The 23,298-nt window shown below is 50.3% G+C and overlaps 1 protein-coding gene across 1 annotated transcript in view; it reads left to right on the top strand.

Moving 5' to 3' along the window:
* LOC122383320 overlaps positions 1-21,402 on the top strand; it is a 30,780-nt gene extending 9,378 nt beyond the window's left edge. Inside the window, exons 4-17 of the mRNA XM_043369629.1 lie at positions 8,595-10,350; positions 13,082-13,330; positions 14,293-14,475; positions 16,290-16,405; positions 16,621-16,968; positions 17,182-17,367; positions 17,657-17,749; positions 17,870-17,902; positions 18,126-18,330; positions 18,542-18,958; positions 19,215-19,473; positions 19,718-19,829; positions 20,074-20,208; positions 20,494-21,402. Coding sequence (XP_043225564.1) covers positions 8,595-10,350; positions 13,082-13,330; positions 14,293-14,475; positions 16,290-16,405; positions 16,621-16,968; positions 17,182-17,367; positions 17,657-17,749; positions 17,870-17,902; positions 18,126-18,330; positions 18,542-18,958; positions 19,215-19,473; positions 19,718-19,829; positions 20,074-20,208; positions 20,494-20,637 — 4,236 coding nt within the window. The 3' untranslated portion in view covers positions 20,638-21,402. The remainder of the gene's footprint in view (positions 1-8,594; positions 10,351-13,081; positions 13,331-14,292; positions 14,476-16,289; positions 16,406-16,620; positions 16,969-17,181; positions 17,368-17,656; positions 17,750-17,869; positions 17,903-18,125; positions 18,331-18,541; positions 18,959-19,214; positions 19,474-19,717; positions 19,830-20,073; positions 20,209-20,493) is intronic.
* The last annotated feature ends 1,896 nt before the right edge of the window (positions 21,403-23,298 follow it).

The raw sequence follows: 23,298 nt of genomic DNA, 5'->3' as shown, positions 1-23,298 counted from the left end.
CCTGTCCTCATAACACCACTTCCAGTACCTTGCCAGCACCGGTTACCTACCATATTCACCGCTTCATATACTGCTTCTGCTTCTGCTCGACACAACTAGGGGAAGCGGGGGTAGCACCGCCATGTGGGAAACACCGCCATCCTCTCTATCGGCAAAACTCTGAATTGTAAATGTAAACACCCGCCATTTCGGTGTCCGAACGGAAACGGGACGCCGCGTGAGGTAGGTTTCGCTAAGATTTATTTGATTTTGAGATCGCAATTGCCCATTTTGTGAATTTCAAACCATCGTTGTAATCATTTGGCATGTTTGAGCAGCAAGTAAGTGGTCATTTCAAGTCAAAATGCCTTGATTTTTACGTTAAATTTGAGGGCTCTTTGTTGAGAAAGGAATTACAGAAGAATCGCGTCCCGGCTTGTTTTGCTGTCGGGGCGTTGTCGGTCCATGACTGTGAGTGGGGTAACACCGCCATGCTCGGCGGTGCTACCCCAAGGGGTGGCAAAATGGATAAAGCCGCAATGATGATTCACTCAGCTCGGAGAAGAGCTTACAGCTCGGTAAGGCCGCAAACGTCGTCTGTTTTTTAACCTCACGTTTGACTTCACTGGATGTTTCGAAATAAACGTGAATTTGTCATGCTTTGTATGCATATTGTCCGCAACAAACAGTCTGATCTGTGACAAACTAACAACCAATTCTTGTGTGTCTTATATGAGTTTGAGTTACTATTTCAGACAGCAGTAACGCTTCCAAGGGTGGCTGTCACCGTAAGGCCGATCTGTGGATAACATCGCCATCAGTGGCGGTGCTACCCGCACATTTTTTGGAGGACGAAAAATGCAGGACTTGTTTTCGACGTCTGTAAAGTAGCGAAATTTTATAATGGAGCGCTGGAAACTATGCCAACATGTAGGAAAACATTCCTACTTTCACATGAATGCAAAAGAGCTTCGTTTTTACTACGCATATCAGCTCGGTGAGCAGAAATGCTTAAGGTGGCGGTGCTCCCCCCGCTTCCCCTACATCCAAACTAGATGTAGCTCATTAAGCTTGCATTCAGTTGTCATGCTGATAGAAAATCGATCGCATTACAAAAACTTCAAACATTTCGGGTCTCAGATATTGCAGAAAATAATTCGTGCAAAAAGTACTAAAATCTATATCTGATAACACCTCGATGTAAAGTTATCGACCATATTTGTTACATCACGCCGCACTCTTGGCAGAACCAAACACAGTCGTCCTTTTCCTGCTTTTGTTTTCCAAGTTCACGATTTACTTGCAAGAGCGCTTTGTCTGCTACAGTAGCCAATTGCCATTGCATGTGACAAGAACATTTTGCTGATGAGATGAGCCGGCCGATGGTTCGGTTGTAGTCAGCTTTGAACCGCTCGTGCGTCACTTATTGCTCCAAATGAGTGACGAGAAACCACCTGCTGGTAGTGGCAATTATTGCTGTATGGGAGATGGAGTGAAAGAGTAGATTAAGGATTGAATCGTAGAGTCGTGTCCGTCTATATGGGCAAGAGAAACGTTCAATCTCACACAAGCTCCACGTCGTCCACTTAGTTTGAAAGATGCTGCAACTTTAATAAGGACTGCAAAATTGTCATGTATTAGCTAGACCACTTTGTACTCCGTGCTAAGGTATTAGCGACCTATTTTATGCTTTAGCTCACGGCTGAAAGATGCATAACTTTCATAATCGCTAGCGTCATTTTAATACATAGACGCATACAAAATGAGTAGTTTGATTTATCTATACCAAACATGGCCAATGGCCGTTGACCATCGTCGTTTGTGCGCGCAAAACTTGTCTACTTGGCACAGAGAAGTCAAAAGTAACATCAAACACTTACCATCCATGAAATGACACATTGACCTACAGCAAGCAGACCATCATACCTACCTCATGTTTCAGTTTATAGCACTAATACGGTGAGAGGAATTGAAGAACGGCCATTTGCGGCTTGCAATCACTTACGGACATCCGAGAAACTCTTTGAGTGTTAGAAAGCCCTCCACATTCCCTCGCTTCCCTGGCTCTGTGGCGGCGTTTCAACACAGCTGCGGGTGGCGGCGGTGGCTGGCGCGCCAGTCGGGTCAGTGCGGCGGTGGGTGATACCGGTGCAAAACGACGCTCCCCGTGACCCACGCGCCGCCCGAGGTGGCCGGTGCCGGCAGTAGTGCTTCTGTGAGGACTTTGGTTTGTCGTGAGGATTAGAAGGCACATATCTGCAGTGTTGCTGTCCTGTATTAGCTCTCAGTTATGTACTACGCGTGTGCATACTCACCGTTCCAAAAATCGGTAAGCAACGCATGTGATACGTCATGATAGCAAAGTATCAAAATGTTGCTTAATGCTTGTGTTATTAACTATCAAAATGTTGTTTACTGCTTGTGTTATTATGATCAATGGTCCTTTTTCATTTGCTTGCCTGAAATGTATTTAGGTTTCTTAACTGTCGAGGCTTGCTTAATTACAAAAAGAAAACCACTTTAATTTGGTCTCAGCTTTTCTAATGAATTCGATTTAACAATTTTTAGTATTTCAAATTTTAAACGATTTTATTGGCAGGAACTCATCAATCATCATGATGCAGTTCTTTACTAGTCGATACTTTTGTATAAGTCGATGGGACTCGTACGTTATATATCTGCACTTTGGAGTACCTACATTTGTATTTGCTACCCATAACACAAGAAACGAAACGATTGTTGTAAAAATGAGAGTATGATTACGTTATTACGTTCTGTCGACATTTTGTCATTAAAAAGACAATAACTTTACGAATGAACAACGCTTCGCAATTAATGTCACTAAATTTTCAGAGCTATTAAAAGTCCCCAGGCACCTATGTTTTATTTCCAAAAGCATTTCGAATGCCCACTCCCCCCCCCCCAAAGTATATATAACTAAATACGACCACAATTAAGTCGACCTATTGTCGAAATCTCTCGAATCATAACAATAATCACCACATTTTCATTCCGTGATACGAAACAAAAATGACGTCGGCCCGTGCTAACTCACGACGGAGAAGTTAATTGACGACACATATTTACTTTGATACAGAAAGCTTCCGATATAGGATCAGTAACATGCATATGAATTCATTTAACAGCGTATCGTTTTTAGTGAAACGTTATAAACGCAACACGTGATTATGCTTTGCATAACTATACGTACACAACCGTGCGTAACTGGACACTGGTATCGCTTCAAGGGCGTCGCTCTTGCTTTACGCGATTGCATGCGATGTAGGTGCGCGACTCTCGTATACAAAGGATTTCTTCATGTCCTGTGGAAATGTTCTTGGGCAATTGACCACGCTCAAATTGTATGAATGACACTAATGGGATCAGGTTAAACTGTAAATGTTATGTTTCATGTTTAGCAATACATTTCTTACTCACTTTTCTACAGTAAGCTGTACCTATATATGAGCTGTGCGCTATATTTAAGAAGTCTGTGGCTCGCTACAAAATTAATTGCATTACGAAAGTAATAGTATGCATAGTTCCGTTACACCCAACACCGGTATGAGGAGCCGAAATGTTTGTGCCATTTAAGCATCATCTCCTTAGACCTATTCAACATTCATAGCCATGCTATTCTGTAGTAACTATATCGAAGCTTGCTGCTTGCTAGATATTGATATCAAGTTGAGTGGCTTTTATTTAGGGTCATTGTTGGCAACACATGGCCATATATGGTTATTTAGGTAACACAAATTAGTATATAGAATTATCACATGAAAGACCTACGCAAAATAACAATAATTGCTCTTTGACTTTAGCTTAGCATTGCGAAATAGCGTGCAAAAAAACGGTAGCAAATGCATTGCAGTTTATTTTCATGCCTGTTGGTCTCGGCAGCACTATCGGGCCATCAGTGCTGCACCGTCCCTGTGGTTGCCTAATCGCGTTCGTTTTCACACTGGGACGTCTTTGTTGTTGGCTGCGGATGCGGTTCGCGGCACGCCACCCCACATTCAGCGCCACTGAGCCCAACCATTGCGAGACATTCCTTTCAGCGGCGGTGACCTGGTTTGACACGGGACTGCGTAAGGTCACTATCATGCGCCGTACAGGTCACGCCGCTTCCGTTCGATTTCGCGGCGCAGCGGAAGGCGGAGTCATTACTCAGAATGCTGCCGGCACGTGTTCTCAGCAAATTATAGCGCGCGTGCTTCGGCCCGGCCGCCGCGCCGACGATCACGTGATCAAGTCATCACGTCATCGCGTTATCAAGCGCCATCGCGCTCGGATGCGATTGGTGGGTGACGTCATTCGCGGGTTGTGTCGTCATTTGTAGAAAATTGTCCCGTCATTACCTGGAAAGAACTGGGCCATTTATCGCAGCATGTCACGCACATGGCTAAGCATGCACTTTTTCAGTTGCTTTTTTTCCTTTTAAGAACATAAAATAAGTGGCCATCGAAAGATTCATACAAATGATCAGATAATCTTGAAGCACACGGCACACCTGTAATAGGCACTCTGGTGTCCGATGTCCCTTGGTAACGAAATTTGCTCATTCAGCGCCTCACCTTCCACCCTCTTAACTCTGCCACCACCAATTCGAAGGCTATCTCCACATCTGCACAGTGGCAGTAGAGCATGGATTCAACGCCTCCCGAAGAGCATTTTTGACGGCTTATCGGCCGGCTTAGGGTGGACGGAAGTGCCGATATTTGCCGCAGTTCCGGACGTAACGTCGGCGTGTCACGATATTCACAGAGCTTTCCTTGCCAGGTTGGTGGCGTCATTACACCACCGTAAAACCGGCTAGTCGCTTCATCTGGCCCACATTTTTATATCGCTGGTGAAAATTGACCGGCTATCCGATGGTGTATTAGTGAATCTCGTCTTCCACATGACAGAGGGCAGCGCTGCACACGGACAATGCTAACTTCTGGCTACCAGTAGCCGTGATATAGATGGCAGCAGCTCTGTGCACCGGCCGAAAGAGATGGGATGGAGGATGGCAGTCTGGCATCGCTCTGCAAAAGCGAAATACAAGAAAACTTGCGGTCGTTTTAGGCAGGAAACGTTGGGAGAAGTATGTAGGTATGTGTCAGAGACAAGCAGTATGCAAACAGCGCAACGTTTTTGCTTTGGAGAGTGTTAATGCTTTTTAGGACACAGGAATTACAGATGATGACGATAGCGCATACAAGAAGTTGACTTCGCTAGAAGAATGCTCTAGTGTGTGCAACAAAAGCGCAATCCTGAAAGAGAACCCAGAAAGCAAAACAGACATGCCGAAATGCTGTAATAGCCAACACAACAGAAATGTATGTTGAAAGGTGGCAACATGCATTCGTAACTGTTAGAAAAAGTTGAGCGCTGAAAGACTGCAACAACTCACATAACACCATCACTCAAGCTGGGAGACTGCAGCGGCGCATACGAAGGCAGCACCTCGGTGATTGGTTACTGTTGTGGTCCCTATTGCAGTCTCTGAGAATTGTGCCTGAGCCCTGATGTGTGTTCTTACTTCTTACAGCTGTGCACTGTGCAGCATGGTGCATCTTTGTGCTATTAAATCCATCCAGTGTGGCGATTATGATGTTTGTTATGTATATACCTGTGCTGTTATGTAGCTGGAGGCATTTAATGTCATCATCTATTGATACTAATGGCTGCTAATAACACCAGCAGCTGCAAGCCCATATACTTTATCAATGTAACTTTGCCAGCATATCACTCAATCTATTTGCTTTGGTGCTAGTAAATTACACCTGCCATGTCATTTGCTTATATGTAGTGCAATTTCCGATTCCAGCTAACTTATGCGCATGCTTCGTATTTTCATCATAAAATTAAGCGACCAGTAATTTATTAAATTCCATTCCGGATATAACATTCCAAGACTTTTTCCGGCTCCTTCTGCCTCTTACTTGCAACTGTTCTTTCTTTAATGAGCCTCGACATTTGCGCTGACCACTTGTGACACGATATGCAAACCGCTCACGATTCCGCCGTCACCTCTGACTTCACGCGCCGCTCGGCGGTGGGTCCGGTCCGGGCGGGACGCTGCAGCCCTCCCCTCCCCTCCTCCTCCCCTCCCACCGCGCCGGTGACCGACTTGATGAGGCCGATGTTGGAGCCGGCGTCGGACCGGTGTGCCGGGTCGTCCGGCCGTTCCGGATCACTGAGCACCGGAGGAGGGGTCGCAGCGGCACCCGGGCCACTGCCCACTGCCGGGCCGAATGCTCCGGCCGGAACGGTGCAGGGAATGGTGTGTCGGAGGGGAGCTTCCTATCACCAGATTCTCCTTTTTAGATGTGAATAATGAGCATTTCGATATGCTGCCAAACTTTTGTAGTTATTCGTAACATTTGAGCTTGCGGAATTTGAGATGCAGCCTTCTTACCGGTTGGCACAGGCCAAACCGTAGCACTGAAAGCTATCACAAGCGGCATTAGCATGCTCCTGGAACTAATTTTCTATGATTTTCCTCACCATTGTAATAGCGTCTTGTTTAGAATATAATAATGATCGTCTACGCGTATTCCTGACGGTGACATTCGGTGTTCACTGTTCATTGCAGGTATTAGCAAATAGCAGGGTGTAATGAACTTCGCATTGTATCATTTGTTTGAAGTGTCATGAAAACCAATGATTACAGCGCTCGGGTTACAGTGACATTGCTTCAACCGACACTTTTCAATACCGCTAGTCATCGCCTTGTGATTAGGCGTCGCCGTTTTGTTTGGAACAGTGCGGCAGGGAAATAACGCTATGTCACTCGATGTGACGAGGCCGCATCATAGCCTCATCTCCTGGCGCATCAGCTCACACTCATAGCGACTCACGGAAAGATCAATTTCTTCTTATAGCGTCACGTCCTTCATTCAGATTAACTCCATGCTTTAATGGATGCGGCGTAAGATAACGTGAAATGGTCAATAGCATGGATTTATTCAATCTTCCATGAAGTGAATCTCCACCAAATGATTTTCAGCAATCGATTGAGTTTCTTTTCTTTAAATCCGGACGCCCTGCAAAGTAATTTTGGATGCGGTTATAATTACGTCACTTGATTCCGAAACATGAAAATTCAATCCGGCGCAGGAGTCGTCCATTGATCGCATGATTTAACTTTCTCTCTTTGTTCCGTCCGTCATTGAATCGCACACCAGTACCTATCGTCCAGTAACTTCAAATCTAGTTTTCAAGTTCTACCGTTTTTTCATCTTTTGATGCCCCAACTCTTTCTAATAAAGTCTAGTTTCGGACTCCAAATTCAAACCATGTAGGTACTCGTACCATTCGACCATCCCGCCGTGAATACCACGCGACTTCCGTCACCATCAGTCACGGAATCCGTGACAGTCGGTCGTGACGGTCACCGTGACGTCCCGTCGGCCATCCCGGACTCCTTTTGACATCGTGTGGCACCCCGTGACGCTCCGTGACGCCTCGTGACGCCCCGTGACGCCAAGCGTCATCAGCGGCGGCGGTCCGCCACCCTTTGTTCGCCGGGATATAAGGCGTCAGGTGGTCGTTTTGTTAGTCACTTCTCACTATCCCAGTAGGTAGGCGTCATTGCATGGGTGTCGCTTTGTATAGACTTGCTAGAGCCCGATCCCTATCAATAATTTCATAATTTTAACATTAACCATGGCGGTGCATGGTACGAGTGGCTTTGGTATCCTGAAGTTAACCATGAGAGCCCTACCAATAAATTTCGGAAAGCGACGCCCGTGTGTCATTGCTTGGATGCCGAGGTCACCAGCATGAGGCTGTCCATGATACTTAGGCGCGTGACGGCTACTTTATTTTATTTTCCTTTGCTCTTTGCCACAAAAAGGGCACAGAACAAACCTATTCGTTGACTGTTGTCTTATCTTCCTGGATTCTATCGACACATCGTGTCATTGACAACGGTCTAGGGCTGCCACTTCTAACCTGTTCGTCAATTAGTTGGAACAATCCCGGAGGTCAGCGAAGCGTGACGACCACAACGAGTAATGGGTCTGGCTGTAATCACCCAGGAGGACCGGTGCGGTCATATCGTCAGCTCTAACCGATCGCCGCGCGGTGTTATATGTACGCCAGCTGGCGGTGGTGTGATCGTCTGCCGCATTAAAGTCCCCATTAAATGCCGCCGGGGGACGGTGGGCAGAGGCGCCCCTCTGTACTAATGACGTCATCGGAGGGAAGGGTGCAGTGAACTCAGCTGCTCACATACATACAGTATCCATTTCGAGACAGTCACCGCATGCATACCGAGTAGCGACGTTGGTCAGTGTAAGTGCAGCTAGCGGTGTTGGCTGTATATCTGATGACAACCTACTTTGTTTTGAAGTTTGGTGCCTGTAGCATTATTCACAGCCAGCCAGACCACTCCTCGCCTCGAGATCCTGAATCCTGCTCACTGCAGTCCCGAAGCTCAGGCCGCAGCCCGAGGCCGGGCGGAGGAGCGGTCAGTTGCTTTGCTATAGCCGTGCTGCGTTAAATCTTCGTTATTGACTTCGATAGGATGATTGATGATCTATTCACGCATTTTTGCTATTGACAACTCCATGAACGAAGCTAAATAAATCTAAAACGTAACACATATTCCCCCGTTTTTATTTCAGCAAGCTCTGCGATCCCGTCAGCAGTTCCAAAATGAAGGCACCTCTGACTCGACCCCCGAAAACATCGGCCAACAGAAAATGTCTGTCCATGGACCAGTCTTGCAGACGTCCGAACACAGCCAGCAAAGGACAGGCGGCGAGGCGGTCTCCTCTACAGAGCACAGGCGGCAGCGCAGGCCGTCACAAGGCTACGAGCCGACCCCTCCCGCGCCTCAGCATGTTCCGCAACGACGGTCCACAATATCACACGAGTCAACGTCTGTTTCAACGTCCAATGCACACGCAGACTCCCATTCCAAATACACACTGGGTGCAAGCCGTCGTCAAGAGCTATCATCAAGAAGCCAGTCTCTCTCGGACCTTACTCAGAAACAGCCACAGGCCGAGACTGGAGACGCCTTCAAACGCAATCTCTCGTTCTTCCAGCGCGCCGCGCACGGTCTGAACGCGCGCATGAGCCAGTCGGCGGCGGCGGCGGCGGCCCGACGCACCAGCAGCAGCAGCGTCGACTCCGACGGCAGCATCTCGGGCGCCTCCTCCTCCTCCGACCGGCCCGCCTCCTTCGGCTCCGGCCGATTCGGCGGTGTGACGTCACCGTCGGCCCGAGTGACGTCAGAGCCGGCCCGAGCGGCGCCGTTCGGGAGCGGAGCGGCGGACGGCGGAGGAGCCTCGCTCAGAGCCGGTCAGCGGCCGGGAGGAGGTGGAGCGGGAGGGAGCGCGGCGTCCGGGACGAGCGGAGGTGTGAGGGTGGGCGGTACGGCAGCCGCCAGGATCCGCCAGTCGCTCCGGAGCAGGGAGCTGCGCTGGGAGGAGCCGCCCCGGTGGGGAGCAGACGACTGGGAAGACGAGCGGTCGCCGCTGTTTGAGCGCCGCTCCAGCGACACGGGTCTGGTACCGCCGCCGCGCCGGCCGCACCTGCAGCTCCCTGCGGACCAGAGACGCAGCTGTGAGGACCTGAGCGCGTTCGACCGGCCGAGTCGACCCCTGTACTCCAGCAGAGTCGGAGTCCGTGGTGAGGGCCTGACCCGAGCGAGGAGCTGCGAGAACGGCCTGGACCGATCGCCGTTCTCTGCGCCGCCTCTGAGGACGGCCAGTGTCGCTGCTCTGGTCACAGGCCCCAACGGAGAACAGAGAGGCCAGTACATCCTTCGGCGAGCTCCCTCAGCAGAGGAGGTACTCGAGTCAGTCAAAGAGCTTCGCGTTGGCCGACGAAGCAGTTTAAGAATGGAGCGTGATCAGCAGCCGTCGTCGCGCCTCCCCGAGGCCAACTACCAGAATGTGCTCTTGTCATCAGCCTTTCAACCAGCCTTCCAATCCAACAAATCCCTCGGTACGAAAATATCCATCGGGAGTTCAGGGAACCCATCATCCCGCCGTCGAGGACCTCCAGAGACAGGTCCCGGCTGCTACCAGAACGTCTGGGTCGGCACTGGCGACCCGCACGGCCCCTGTGAGGTCATCTACGACCACCCAGCGAACCCCAGTCGCAAGATCCGCCCTGCCGAGCACGACCAGCTTTACGAGAACGTCCACTGGTCGGGCGCGCCGACGTACGAAAACATAGCGCTGACCGACGGGGTGGCCCCGGCGGAGGTCGCCCCCGAGTACGACATACCCCGGAGGTCGCGAGTATACGACACTCCGAGGGCGGTGCCGACGAGTGACGGGACCTCCCGCTCGGCGGACACGGACTCGGACTGGGACGAGGACTCTCTGGATGGCGACCTCGGCGTCCGGAGGGACGACAACTCGCCAGGTGAGATAACGACAGGGAACAAAATTATTTTCATCATCCACAATTAATAAAATGTACATGTAACTAAAAGCTCTATAATAATGAAACATCGCGCCGAGATAGTTTCAACAAAGTACTTACCTTGGGCTAGTTAAGTGTCCATCGAAAGAACAAAGTACTGCTTGACTTATTTTTGATGATACTCACACATCAGCTGGTGACAGGCTGAGCGGCAAAGCGGTGTTCACATCGGACGTGCCATCGACATGTCCTTTTGCTGCACCACCATACAAGCGAACCCTTTCACCGTGTAATACCACCGGGCACCGATCTTCACCGGGCGTGTGCGGGCTTATGTGGGCTCGGTTGTGGTCATAATCACTAGACTCCGCATTTCATTACAACAGCAAGAGCCCACTTTTGACGGTTCCAACAGTCTAGGATTCAGCGGCACTCTAGGCCGCACTGCACCCCGCGGGATCGATGCAGACGAGACGCAGATCAACGCCCTGCAAGTCTGCAATCTTATTTTGGTCCTAATTCACTCAGCATAAATGTCACAGAACTTGCTTCATCTTTATTTACTCTATATCTTTGCTTGTAAGATGTGTGTGAAGTCGCCATTTAACACAAAAAAAAAATCACAACTCACCAGCCGATCTAATGCCCATCACTCACATCCCATATCGAACTGTAGATCTTCTACCTATGACAGCTCGAAATATCTATGAAACCCTCGATTTTTCCAGTTCCTCGCCCTGCCGTCCATCCAAAGTCCACCGTTATTCCCACTCGTTCTGCCTCGTTTGGGCTCTGTCTCGGCCGGTAGTTTGAACCCCAGCCTGCCTCCCACACCCCTCGACGGCTCAGTGCGGAGAGGAGACCGTGCCCTGGGGCACCCCAGGCCACCGGACCGTTACGGCCATTTCGCCGGCCCGTGGTCAGACCTCACCAGTCGCCGGATTACGACCCGCCGGAGGCCGTTCCGACGTGAATAATTGGACGCCTTTTGTGATGATGCACCGGTGCAAAGCTGCGTCCCTGCACGCGTGCATGTGCACGGCTGCGTTGGGATTATTTCAGGCATAGGTATCGCCGTACGATTCCATGTTTCCCATGTGACGATAATAGACCATGCCTATTGCCTATTGTCTAGTACGGCGGTCGGCGGGAAGATGTTAATGAATCCCTGCTTTTATCAGCAGCCGACAGCACAAAAAAAAAATGGTGAACGTACGAATAGTATCTTTGCCCTGAATGGTGCGGAGCTAGATCCGCTCCATTTGCTTTGCGGTCATCTCCTAGCGGAAACACAAAGCGCCAACATCGCTCTGCACGCTCCGATTGTCGCCACAGCTCCCAACGCACATCAGAGCGTGCCGCCGTGCGGCCGGCGCGCACGATGGCTGATTGGGTGCGCACGCGCGGCGCCGGCCGGATGGCGAACAGCGGGTCTCGGGTATGGACGGCGGCGCCCCGCGCACTCCGTCACTGATGATGCGAGGGTGCTCCTGGGGTCGGTGCCCCATGCAGCTCTTACAGAGCGGTGTTCACGTGGCTGGTGATGCGACGGTGCTCCTGAGTTCGATATCCGATATGGAACGGTGCTCCCGGGATTACTTTCCTCGACGAGACGAAACCATACTGGTCTTCATGGGTTATGTATTCTCTATCACGAGACTGAGGGTATTCTAGGGTCAATGCTCTCCGGTCCAGCGCCCCAGACCCGTCACGCTTTTGTGGATTTGGAACATTTAATGGTCAATGCTGACTGGTTACTCACTACTAATTAGCTTTGCTTTCTGAGTGCAATAGTGAGCTTACAATGGGAACTGAATTTGTGCGATTGCTTGCTGGTCTAATTGGTGTCGTTATTGCTATTGTTATTACATAATTTTTGGCTTTTGTACTGATCCTGCCGTATCATTTCCATTTAAACCATATCAAGTATACAAGGCTAAATCGAAGCCAGAATCTGAACTTAAGACTTCATAGTCTTATGCAAGCGACACATTCGCTTGAATCCACTCGTACATTGTTGGCAACGTCTGGTACGTACGTACATATCAATAGGTACACCTATTAACTTTTATCGGCTATGATAGTGCACCAAAATCCCAGCAACACTGGAACTTCCTCGGTGCATCAAACCATGCATGATTTATTCCGCAGAAAAATTGATGGCTCAGAGGCATGCATAATTTCACGCTATTTAATTTTCCTATTACACAGCTGTTTGACCGACCGACAAGGTTATGCAATTATGGTCAGTTCGTCTGCCGGTCGGTGAACAGACGCTGCTCACGGTCAGCTACCATGACTAAGTGCAGTGCAGGGATGCAGTGCAGGGATGAGGCGGGTCTCAGTGTGAAGGGTAAAGACGGGCACTCGTCCACAAGACAATAGACGAGGGCCCAGCTCATGGCATGGGGGCAGTGACTTCGTCATGCATGATGTCAAATGAGGGGACGTTATATCTCGACTGCAGCGAAATAAGACCAAATTCATCCCCTTGAGAACTCAAAAGATCCCACAAAACAAGCGATCGTACAGGTCAGATGATTCGACAAAACGCAAGCCAAATAGTGCCACAATGTGACGTAAGGTAGCTACATATATCCACGGTTTTTATACGCGATTTTTTCCCGAACAGTGCACTTCAGCTTATGTCTTCGATACCACTGGCACTTTCTACACACATCCTCACCCAACCTCACAGGACAGACTTTGACCCCCGTCTCCATCCCGGCAGACCGCGATGGTGACGGTCTGCGGGGCGGAGGGCGCGGGACCCACGGCAGCGGCCCGTACCGCGCGCCGGGTCTGTCAGTCAGCCCTCTACCGGAGCAGACCTCGCTCGGCCAGACCCGCGCAACAGGCGCCGGCGGCGACCACCGGCTGGACCAACAGGTGGACCCGCAGGCGGACCAGCAGCTGGACGAACAGCTGGACGAGGGGCTCGGCGAGTCAGACGGCCGCAGTCACTACAACGAGGACCCAGGTGCGTTCTGGGGCTCCGGGCCGGCGGTCTGCTAACAGTATGACTGATGTTTGTAAACAAGCTCAGGACTTGTGAGGGTTAAATGCATGTTATCTATTGCATTCACTATGGCCAAATACCTTATAACAAATCCCATTTGGTCATAAAGCGGCGGCGCCGAGCAAAAAAAAAAAAACATTGTGGGCTTATAGCTGCTAAAGCCTTACCTACCTTACTTCGTGGCAAGTGACTTAGTAGATCAGTGCCTGCTCAATGCGCCCAATATAGTACGTGTAAGATACATCAACATCACCAAAGTGTAACCGTGAAGTCGTCAAGGTGAACGATGCTTAGCGTCACACCTGTCGGTGGTTCCACTCCGTGATAAATGATTCCTTAATAAATTCAGCATGGCAAGTAAAAATGAACGGTGACGTTAACTAATGACTTCTTTGGAATCGTCCCCCAGCCTGAAAGAACGCTGGGCAGCGAGCGACCGCCAGCTATTCAGAGTTGATTTCCTTGATACCCCGCTCTACTCGAGAGAACAAAGGGGCCGACGGGGATTCCATTAAAGGTCGAGGAAATGCCTCTATAGCTATTTATTGACTGGTTGTCGTGGTCACATATAACGCCATTAATTTTGTGGCGCCGTATACCTGAAAATGCCGGTCCCACTACCGTTAAAGCTGTATGACCTTACTTTGTGTGAGCTCGCGTATTCATTTGCTTGTTTGTATTCGATAATTAGACGAGCACCTATCCAAAATGGGCGGTTTTGGGCGTGTGTGTGATGCTTTGCAGGACGGTATGTGAGGTGCGTACCTAAAACATCAAGGTCGATGAAGCTCTAATGGGTATAATTTGTGATATTCCGAGTTCTGGAGGTGATTGTTGAGTGTATGTTGTCCCCATGTCTGGAAGTGATTATTGATAAAGTATCGTCCCTAGGACTGGAGGTAATTATTGTGTGTTGTCCGTAGGTCTGGAGGTGATTGTGGAGGAGGCCGAGGAGGACTACGTCACCACCTCGGAGGAAGAGGATGAGGACGCCGAGCCGGCTGCCTCGCTCGCCTCCATGGAGGGCTCCGAGGGCATCGGCTCGGCGGAGGGCGACCTGCGCTCCAACGGGTCTCTGGAGCGCTGCAGCACCCTGTCCAGCTCAGGTGGGCCAGTCAGCGGGACATGTAGAGACTCGGAACCGCTGGTCTCGAGACTGGTGCTCCCACCATCGCTCTTAGTAGAAACCCCAAGCAAAGCTGATCGAGGATTATCTATTCTTGGCTAAAATCGATAAAAATGTCTTATTTTTATTTTATTATCGCCCCAATGTCAAATGTATCTCCGATAAGAAAGGAGCGCAACTAAGTATGGCAATGTCATTTCGACATCGGTGTTTGATCGGGGCAACCACCCTTTAAAGTGCAACAGCCCTAAACTCTAAATGCAAAGTTGTTTGCGTGACGAACAAACTATTGAAGCATGACAAATAAAGACCAATGCGTCGATCGCTAATCGCTGTTTCCATCCGATGATCAGTCTTTATCCATATGCATTATGCATTTCCATTTAACAGCTGAGTAGGGGAGAGTGGGGCAAAGCGGCCACCCTAACGCTTCTCACGATGCCAGCGCTTGATTTGTAAACTTGGAAAGATTCTTTCTATACCAATGTGATCCCTATCAAGTTGCCTTTTATTTCAACTGCGTTTTATTTCCAAAGGCGTTCACATATGGAAGATATTGACAAAACTTTAAACCTATGCATATCGGCCACTTTGCCCCATACCCTGGGGCAAAGCGGCCACCGGCGTCTTCTCTAGTCCCGATATGAGAAACAAAATAGTTGCCTCATGTACGACTAGGGTATTTGATGGTGACAAGGTTTAAGCGAGGATGGATGCTTGATTTGTCAGCATCCCACCTGTAGGTAAACAAAGAAAGGATTTTCATGAAAAAACATTCAATTGCATTATTTGGTAACTCATGCAACTGAAAAGTGGCCAAGACGAATGCATGACGACACATTTGAATATAAATAATGTTTTTTATCCAGATGGAAACAACTTATGGCCAATTGGGGGGTGGCCACTTTGCCCCGGCCACTTTGCCCCGCGCATAGCGTCCGAGACAAACATATTTCAGCTCAGCTATTAGTGGGGTAAAAAACATCAAAATTGGTAGAATACATGTACCATAACCATGCAACGCATGGACAAGAAAGCTTATAAAAATTCCAAACGGTTATGGAATAACATAACATTTAAAAATTGTAAACATAGTTGGTAATCTGGCAAGAAATGCTTTTCCGTGTTTCACAGAACAATGGTGATGGGCCTGAAACCCCGGTCTGGCTCATTCGAACGACCGTGAAGAGAAGTATAATTGGAAACCATAAATTGGAACTGACGCCAGCTATGAAGGGCTAAAACGATGGGTGGCCGCTTTGCCCCGGGTGGCCGCTTTGCCCCACTCTCCCCTATCTCAAATCTGAGCACAGCTACCGCATCTGCACGCAGTACGCGTCGCATCCACAATGGATGGGACCATTTGAACCTCCTCTGTGCCTTCGGATCAGTCCAGATTAGGAGTCCTGTTCCGCCCCGGTGCTCTGCGCGCCCCCGGGGCACGGGCGCCGACAGAGCTGCGGCTCAGACGCCCCGGACAAGCGTGTCACTCGGAGTGACTGACAAATCGCTATCTGCTGCGGGATCCTCCGCCACGGGCGTGTCGTAACGACCGAATAATTTGGGAAGTGTCACGGAACCACTGAACCGAAACGCTGATGGATTGCTGGTGTGTCTGGGATATGTGGAATGCACTGGCGAGCAATAAAATACGCACGTCGCATACACCCATTGGCTAGCCGTACGAGTAGGTGGAGCTAAGACGTGAAGTGTAACGTCTTCGAATTGCATTGTAATATGTAACACGATCCTAAACTCTTCAAAGGAAGACGTACCATGACTCTCGCATTACAGGTGGCCATCGGAGTATGATGCAAGACGATGACCCCGAAGGACCGCTTCAGAAGGACTGCTCCATCGATATTTACCCTGAAACTATGCGGCAGCGCAAACACAAGAGACGGTCGCAGGTATGAACAGCATGACAAGTTCCGAGTTTACTTCTTCATAGCGGTATTGCTTTTTCAGAGCAGTAATAAATACTTATCCATGCACTTATGTATGTCGCGTGAAAATTCAAATGTCAGATTAATAAATGTACGAAATTCCTATTTCTGTGTCACAATCAATCTATGCTAACTCTTCGACAAAAGCCTAAAGCCCCTCTTTCTGTTTTTTTTTTCAGACGAGCGATGACAGCGACAGTCTAAGGAGCGAGCAGACGCTATCAGCGAGCACCGATCCGTCAGAGAGCCGCTCCTCGCCCCTGGAGGGCCTCCTGCCGTCCGTGAAGGCGCTCAAGAGCAAGTTTGAGCGGTCGGCCGGGAACCCGTCGGGGTCGATCGGTCGGCGCGCCGGCCGGTCCCGTCCCGGCGGCGACCCGCTGGCCCTGGACGTGCTGTCGGCCGCCCTCGGGGAGCTCAGTCGCTCCGGCGGGACCCATCGCCGACCGCTGGAGACCGTGTTCGATAAGTTCCCGCTGGTGGACGAACGCACTGTGAAGCCGGGAATCGCTACCGACGCCTGGGACCCGGTAAGTGAAGCACGGGCAAACTATCGGATAGCTTGCTCGGGACCGTGTTTAATGGCGGCATCGATGGGTGGCTCAAAGCATCCCCATTTTATTGCATATAACGATTTCAAGCAACGTCATTGTGATCGAGGACATATGCTGATTGTAGGCGCTTTAGGCGCTTCTTTGCTTTCCTAATTACAAAGTCGTCCTTCCACCCGACTTCTCAACCAGAGCGAGCTGCTGAAGTTGCTGTACGAGGTGCCGCAGCCGAGCGGCCGCTCCCACTCCAAGTTGCGCTTCACCAACATCGAGGGCTGGCTGGAGAAGCTGCCGTCCGGCATGACGAAGGCCACCTTCTGGAACGCATGGAAACGACGCTACTTCAAGGCCAAGGACGGCTTCCTCTACTACTATCAGGTTGGAACGACAGCGGCTGTTTGCATTTAAGCATTTTCGTTTACGAATTCAACATTTTTAATGATATTGTATCAGCATTATAAAATAAAATAGCGATTTAGACGAATATCAAATCAATGCTGGATATAAAACGGCTGATGCCGCAATGAATAAACGACAGCTTAGCTATAGGGGGCACAACCAGGAACACTGATCAACACCATATCAGTCACAAATGATGACATGACGTTCTCAGCAGAGGCTCAGGCATGCGCTCCGTTTAAGTTCACTTTCCCTTTTTCTTTTTCAGAACAACGTCACTGAGAAGCCTAGTCTGGTGCTGCGGCTGATGGGAGGCCGAGTCGAGCTCATGGACTGCTCCTCATTCGGCACCAACGACGGGGTAAGAACCGGACTGCGATGTTGTTGGCACTTGGCAGTGCAAAGGAAAACATCACAATTTGTATCAAGCCAATGTTAATCTCGTGATTAGAATGTTTATTCGACCCTTCTTTCGTTCCAGGTACCGCAAACCGTATTCAGCTTGTACGACGGGGTAAGTGCCGGAATGCATCCATACCAGTAGTATAGTGTCTGTCACAAAGCAGCCGAAACAGTCGAACATGTGCAGCGATGAATCAAACACTGTATTGTATGGCCTAAGTGAAAAATCACACGATAGCGACACGTACATACCTGAAGAAGTGTACACTTGTGCGTCCCTCCTATCACCAGTCGCCACTCTGTGCGATGTAGCCAACCACCCCGTGTGTGCACAGGTGGACCGTTTCATGGTGGTGCGCTGCGCCCGCGGGAAGGAAGCCGACCGGTGGCACCGTGCCCTGCTCACGCACACGGCTGACGACGCCAGCGCCACCTACGTCCAGCCGGTGCGGGTGCCGCCGAACCCCGTGTCGGCTCAGAGGAGGGTCATCATCGACCTGGGCAGCACGGCCGTCCGGGCCGGCCTGCTGCTCGACCAGCGTGAGTGGGAAACGAACCGGGCTGTGATTGATGCGTGCTATTTAGGACTTATTTGCATAAATAAACATTCATTCAGCATGCTATATGTGGTAATTTATTATCCCATTAAGGAATTAATGAGACCAGCAAGGCTCAGCAGCTCGTCATACTACCGTCTGGCCTCTTAGCGTAAGCTCATGTCTCACATTCTCCCTGCATCTCTCTCCCGCAGCCACGCTGCCACAGCTGTTCTTCCCGGCCGTCGTGGTGAGCTCCGGTGACGGCCGGCCGCTGGCGGTGGGCTCAGCGGCGCTGCGGCCCGCGGCGCGCGCTGCCGGCCGCCTCTGGTTCCCCGTCCGCTCGGCGGCCGCCGGCCGGAGGAGACTGGACGTCCCGGCCGCCGCGGCGCTGGTCCGCCTCGCCCTGCGGCGGCTGCAGCTCTCCGGGGAGGTGACCATGGTGCTGAGCGTGCCGCACGGTCTGAGGTCGGCGGTGACCGCTCAGCTGGCGCCGCTGCTGCTGGAGGAGCTCGGTGTGCGCGCCCTGGCGGTGGTGGAACAGAGCGAGGCGGCACTGGCGGCGTACGGCGTCACCACCGGTCTGGTGGTCAACGTGGGGGAGAGCACGGACGTGGTGCCCATCATAGACAGTAAGTTATATCGGGTGGAAGTCAGGAGGCATTGTTGAAACTTGTGGGAGCTAGAATATTTTGCGTAAGGCCACCAGGCACTCGCAGAAATGAAAGTATCAGCCTACATAGAAACTCACTAACGCTCATACACGATCATGCATCTCTTAAAAAATGCTCATCGAACTTGACGAGGTGCGTAAGAGGCATTTCCACCCGCAAGAATGCTGCTTGCTCTCCCATGTCACTAACCCCAGCTGACCTGCCCCTCCTCCAGGCGCGGTCGTTCCCGCCGGCGTGACTCGTCTCCCTCACGGCGGCTCGGCTCTGCGGGACCAGCTGCGACCGTTCCTCCTGCAGAAGAGGCGCTCTCTGACCGGCTCGGTCGAGTCCCTGATGCTGCGACACGCCTTCGAGCGCCTCTGTTTCGTCTCGGAGCGGTACGCGGAGGACGTGCGGCGGTGTGCCGCTAACCCGGCGCCGTTCGAGAGGACACTGCCGGTTGGCCATCTGCTGGGAGACAGCTCCGACTGGAGGTGAGGGGTCCTGTTGGATAGAGAGGGGAGGGTGGAGTGGGATGCCGTCAGGGGCTGGGTTAAACGAGATTGGAGTGAGGATGGAAACGGGGTACATTGATAACGATGCGTTCTTTAAAATTTGTAAGTGGCTGATGTGGAAAACTTGAGTCTCGGGAAAAAGAACAGTCTCGGGGAAAAAGGGGTGTAATTTTAATGTGTGACACTGCGAAAACATCACGTACGCCGTTTGTGTCTTTCGCAGGGAGATCGAGCTTGGCGTTGGCAGGTTCCAGGCACCGGAGAGCCTGTTTAGCCCGCACATCTGGGGTCTAGATCAGCCAGGACTTCATGAGCTGGTCCACAAGGCCATCGAGGTACGGGCAGACATTCGGAAACGTCGCAACTACTACCCTTGTGCGCACTGCTCACATTTCAAGTTATATTAATGGCTTGAGGCTTCCCTTCTCAAATTTGAGCGGTAGACGGATGCAGCCTGCAACCTATCGACTGTATTCTCTTTACTCGGCCTGTTACCTAACCTGACCTGACCTTTGACCTCACATGCGATCTGTCCTGTGACCCGACCTGTGACCAATGACCTGTGACCTGTGCCCCCAGGCGTGTCCGGTGGAGAGTCGCCGGGAGCTGCTGCGCACCGTCTGCCTGTCCGGAGGGGTGACCCAGCTACCCGGGCTGGCCGAGAGACTGCAGCTGGAGCTCGACCAGCTCGCCACCGGACCGTTCACACCGCGGGTCAGTACAAATCAACAAAGAGTCCGAAGCTGATATCATCATCTTATGATTTGGAAGCGACAAAATGCGAGATTTCTATATTGCTGAAAAATATAGCCACGATCCGGTACCCAAATATTGTCTCATAATGTCGTGTTTCGTTCCTTGTTTGATAGATAATGATGCAGAGCGTCGTAACAAAATCTTTAAATCTGGCTACAATATCTTTATATCTTTCATAATTTACGTAGCTTTCATACAATTGCCATTCATCTGACTGACGTTTGTCCGTCTCTTTATTGTCAGGTACACGCGTCGGCGTACCGGTGCCACGCCACGTACCTCGGCGCCGGCGTACTGGCCGCCTCGGACCGGTTCCAGCAACGCGCCGTCACCAGAGCCACCTGGCGGCGACACGGTGCAGCTGCGTTTGACGCGACCACCGCGTGAGGGACCGAGATGCGTCCAGAATCTGAGAGATCGTGTGGCAGAAGTAGGATGGGTAGAGGCCAGAGAGATCAAGGCCCAGCCTACAGTGATATCGAATGATGCGATGATGATACTGTGTGCGATTTTACGTACATATTGATATTGACTTTTGGTGGTTCTCTAGACAAGACGAACAGAAGGAGGGGAGAGTGAGATAGGAATGGGAGTCGAAATGATTGTGAAATCTATGGAGAGTCAAGTAACTTCTCCGGAGGGGTCAAGCTGTGATTTACTGCGTTTTCGGTTTATAGCAACACTTTGTTATCAACTGTTTTGCTTGTGGGATAAGTTTAAGCGTTATTCGATACATTCCTCTTTTAACTAGTTAGTTTTAATTTCCACTATTGTAAAGTAAATACAGCACGAGCGTCTAGTTATCCAAGTGCCACTGGGGGGGGGGGGGGGAGAGAAACTCTGCAATCCCGAAACCATGGTTTCGTGCATTTTGCCAATAAATCACGGCAGACGATGTAGAAACTCGTGAAACTGCGACTTATGATGCGGTTTATATGTACGGCCGACCTTTTGATGCCTCCAGACAGTTGATGTGGTCGGTGTATGTGCGTTGTGCATCATGGTTGTTTGTTATAAGGGAATAATTGTTTGCAGTATCTATGTCTTCCTGTCGCTTTACTGTGCAATCTGCCACGATATGGACCGCTTTGCTCCGCGTGCTGTTTTCAACGTGTTGGTAGAAGCAATAAATGATATCAGCACCTAATAACAGCATGTTTGGTGTGAAGAACGTCATCGCAAGAACGTTTGAATAGTTATCGTTTTATGCACTTCCCTCCACCCGAGAACAGGCATTACGGCGCAGTATATCACGGCACACCGGTCCCATACCGACGCACATTCACATACGTGCACATTAATACGTACGTGTAAATTAATCTGGCCCGGAGGAAGGGTTTTGTTATTCGAGAGAGTGGGACGGTGGTTCGACCATTGGAAGTTGTATGAGATAAATTAATTTTTTTTCTAGATAGCGTTGGAGGTATGAGTGGGGGTGCTACTTTAACTAATGACAGCGCGCTAACTGATCAGCCACCAGATTGACCGGTGAGATAACTAATTACTGCTTAAAAATCCATAGTCAAGACTAAGAGATCGCAGCATTGCTGTGTCAACGAACGTATAAATTGTTCTTATAAAGCAGGGTTATCATTATTATTAGCAGTTATAAAGCCTACTCAGCGTGCCCGTACAATTTTAGACAATTTAACCATAGACAGTGTCACAGTGCCCAGACATTCAACTCAGTACTGAAGAAGTTCCCCGAGAGCCGTGGATCAGACGGCAAACATACACAAACACATTACACATTAAATTCGGCCCGGACATGGGGGGGAGGGGATAGGTTTCGTGTTTGTGGTCGCACTATACAGGTTCACGTATGTAAGTTCTACCTACATGGTGGAAATAAGAAATCGATCATCAATGTTTGGCTGAACTACTCTATTTAACACGTACGATGCAATATCAATGCCATATTGATCATTAAAAAAGTGAATTCTAACTACATAAGCTTATCATCGATTCCGCCCGTATTAGCCATAGACATATTGCTGGAGAAGCTGGACGCCCACTGCTGGCAGAGCCCGGGAGGGGAGAAGAGGGCGGGGGGATCACGCCACCCGGCGCGGCTGCCACCCCCCGACCCCTTCCCCCACCCCCACCCCTAGCGCGTGCACTTCTGCTTCCTGACGTAAGATAAGCGGCACTGCGTAGCTGCACTTTTTCGGGTAACAATATACGCATAGAACGAAATGCTGGGAGCCTCTTTCCCCTTAAGCCGAAACATGAAGCGTATTTCGCAAGTAGGAATGGAAGGTTTTTGTCCTAAGATGAATGGAAGGCCGATAACCAAGCCTACAACCTCGCTTGGGAGCGCAGCGCCTCTAGCGGCCGGCCGGCGAAATAGTGCCTGCGGGCGGGAAAATCGCCCCTGTTTTCTGCTAGAGGCCGTAGGGTCGGGTCGCGGACGCTCTGCTGGCAAAAATTGGGTTCGAGGCGCGGCATTTTCGTAAATGGGGTGTTGATTCGTGTCTGTGTTTGTGCGTTACTTCGGAGTGACTGGTAGGGTGGAGTGCGGTGCGTCAGTGTTCACCAGTGGCCAGTGCAGCGCCGTGTGCAGTGGTGACGGGCCGCGGTGGCCGAAGACCTCCCGGCTGGAGGGGGTGCCGGCACTGGGCCCACGACTGGATCCAGGGACTCGTCGGATCACGAAGCGGTCAGTCCGTCCCGACCATTGTCGGGGCGGTTATTTTGATATCGTTTTATTGTCCTGCATGCATGCAACGGTGGATCCAGGGTCCAGAGGGCAACCATAATTTAAATTCGGCAGTATGGTGAATGATAATATCAAGGTGTGATTTCAACTAAATGTAGTTCGATGCATATCAGTATGTGATTTAGGAATAACAATCACGTTTTAACTCACATGATTGATTTAAGAAACTTTTATAGTGAGTATGAACTGGTATGGATATCAATATGAAGCTGTATAGGTACCAATATCTGACCGGTCAAGTAATTAGTAAATAATATAAGGTTACTTGTACTAGGTACTTACTCGTGTCATTAGCATATTTTTTTATTAAAAAGACATGTCCTGTGCGC

Source organism: Amphibalanus amphitrite, unplaced genomic scaffold (genome assembly GCF_019059575.1).
Source record: "Amphibalanus amphitrite isolate SeventyFive unplaced genomic scaffold, NRLGWU_Aamphi_draft 000160F_arrow, whole genome shotgun sequence".
Taxonomy (NCBI): domain Eukaryota; kingdom Metazoa; phylum Arthropoda; class Thecostraca; order Balanomorpha; family Balanidae; genus Amphibalanus; species Amphibalanus amphitrite.
The sequence above is the reverse complement of the archived record's forward strand: the minus strand, read 5'-3'. Positions and strand labels throughout refer to the sequence as shown.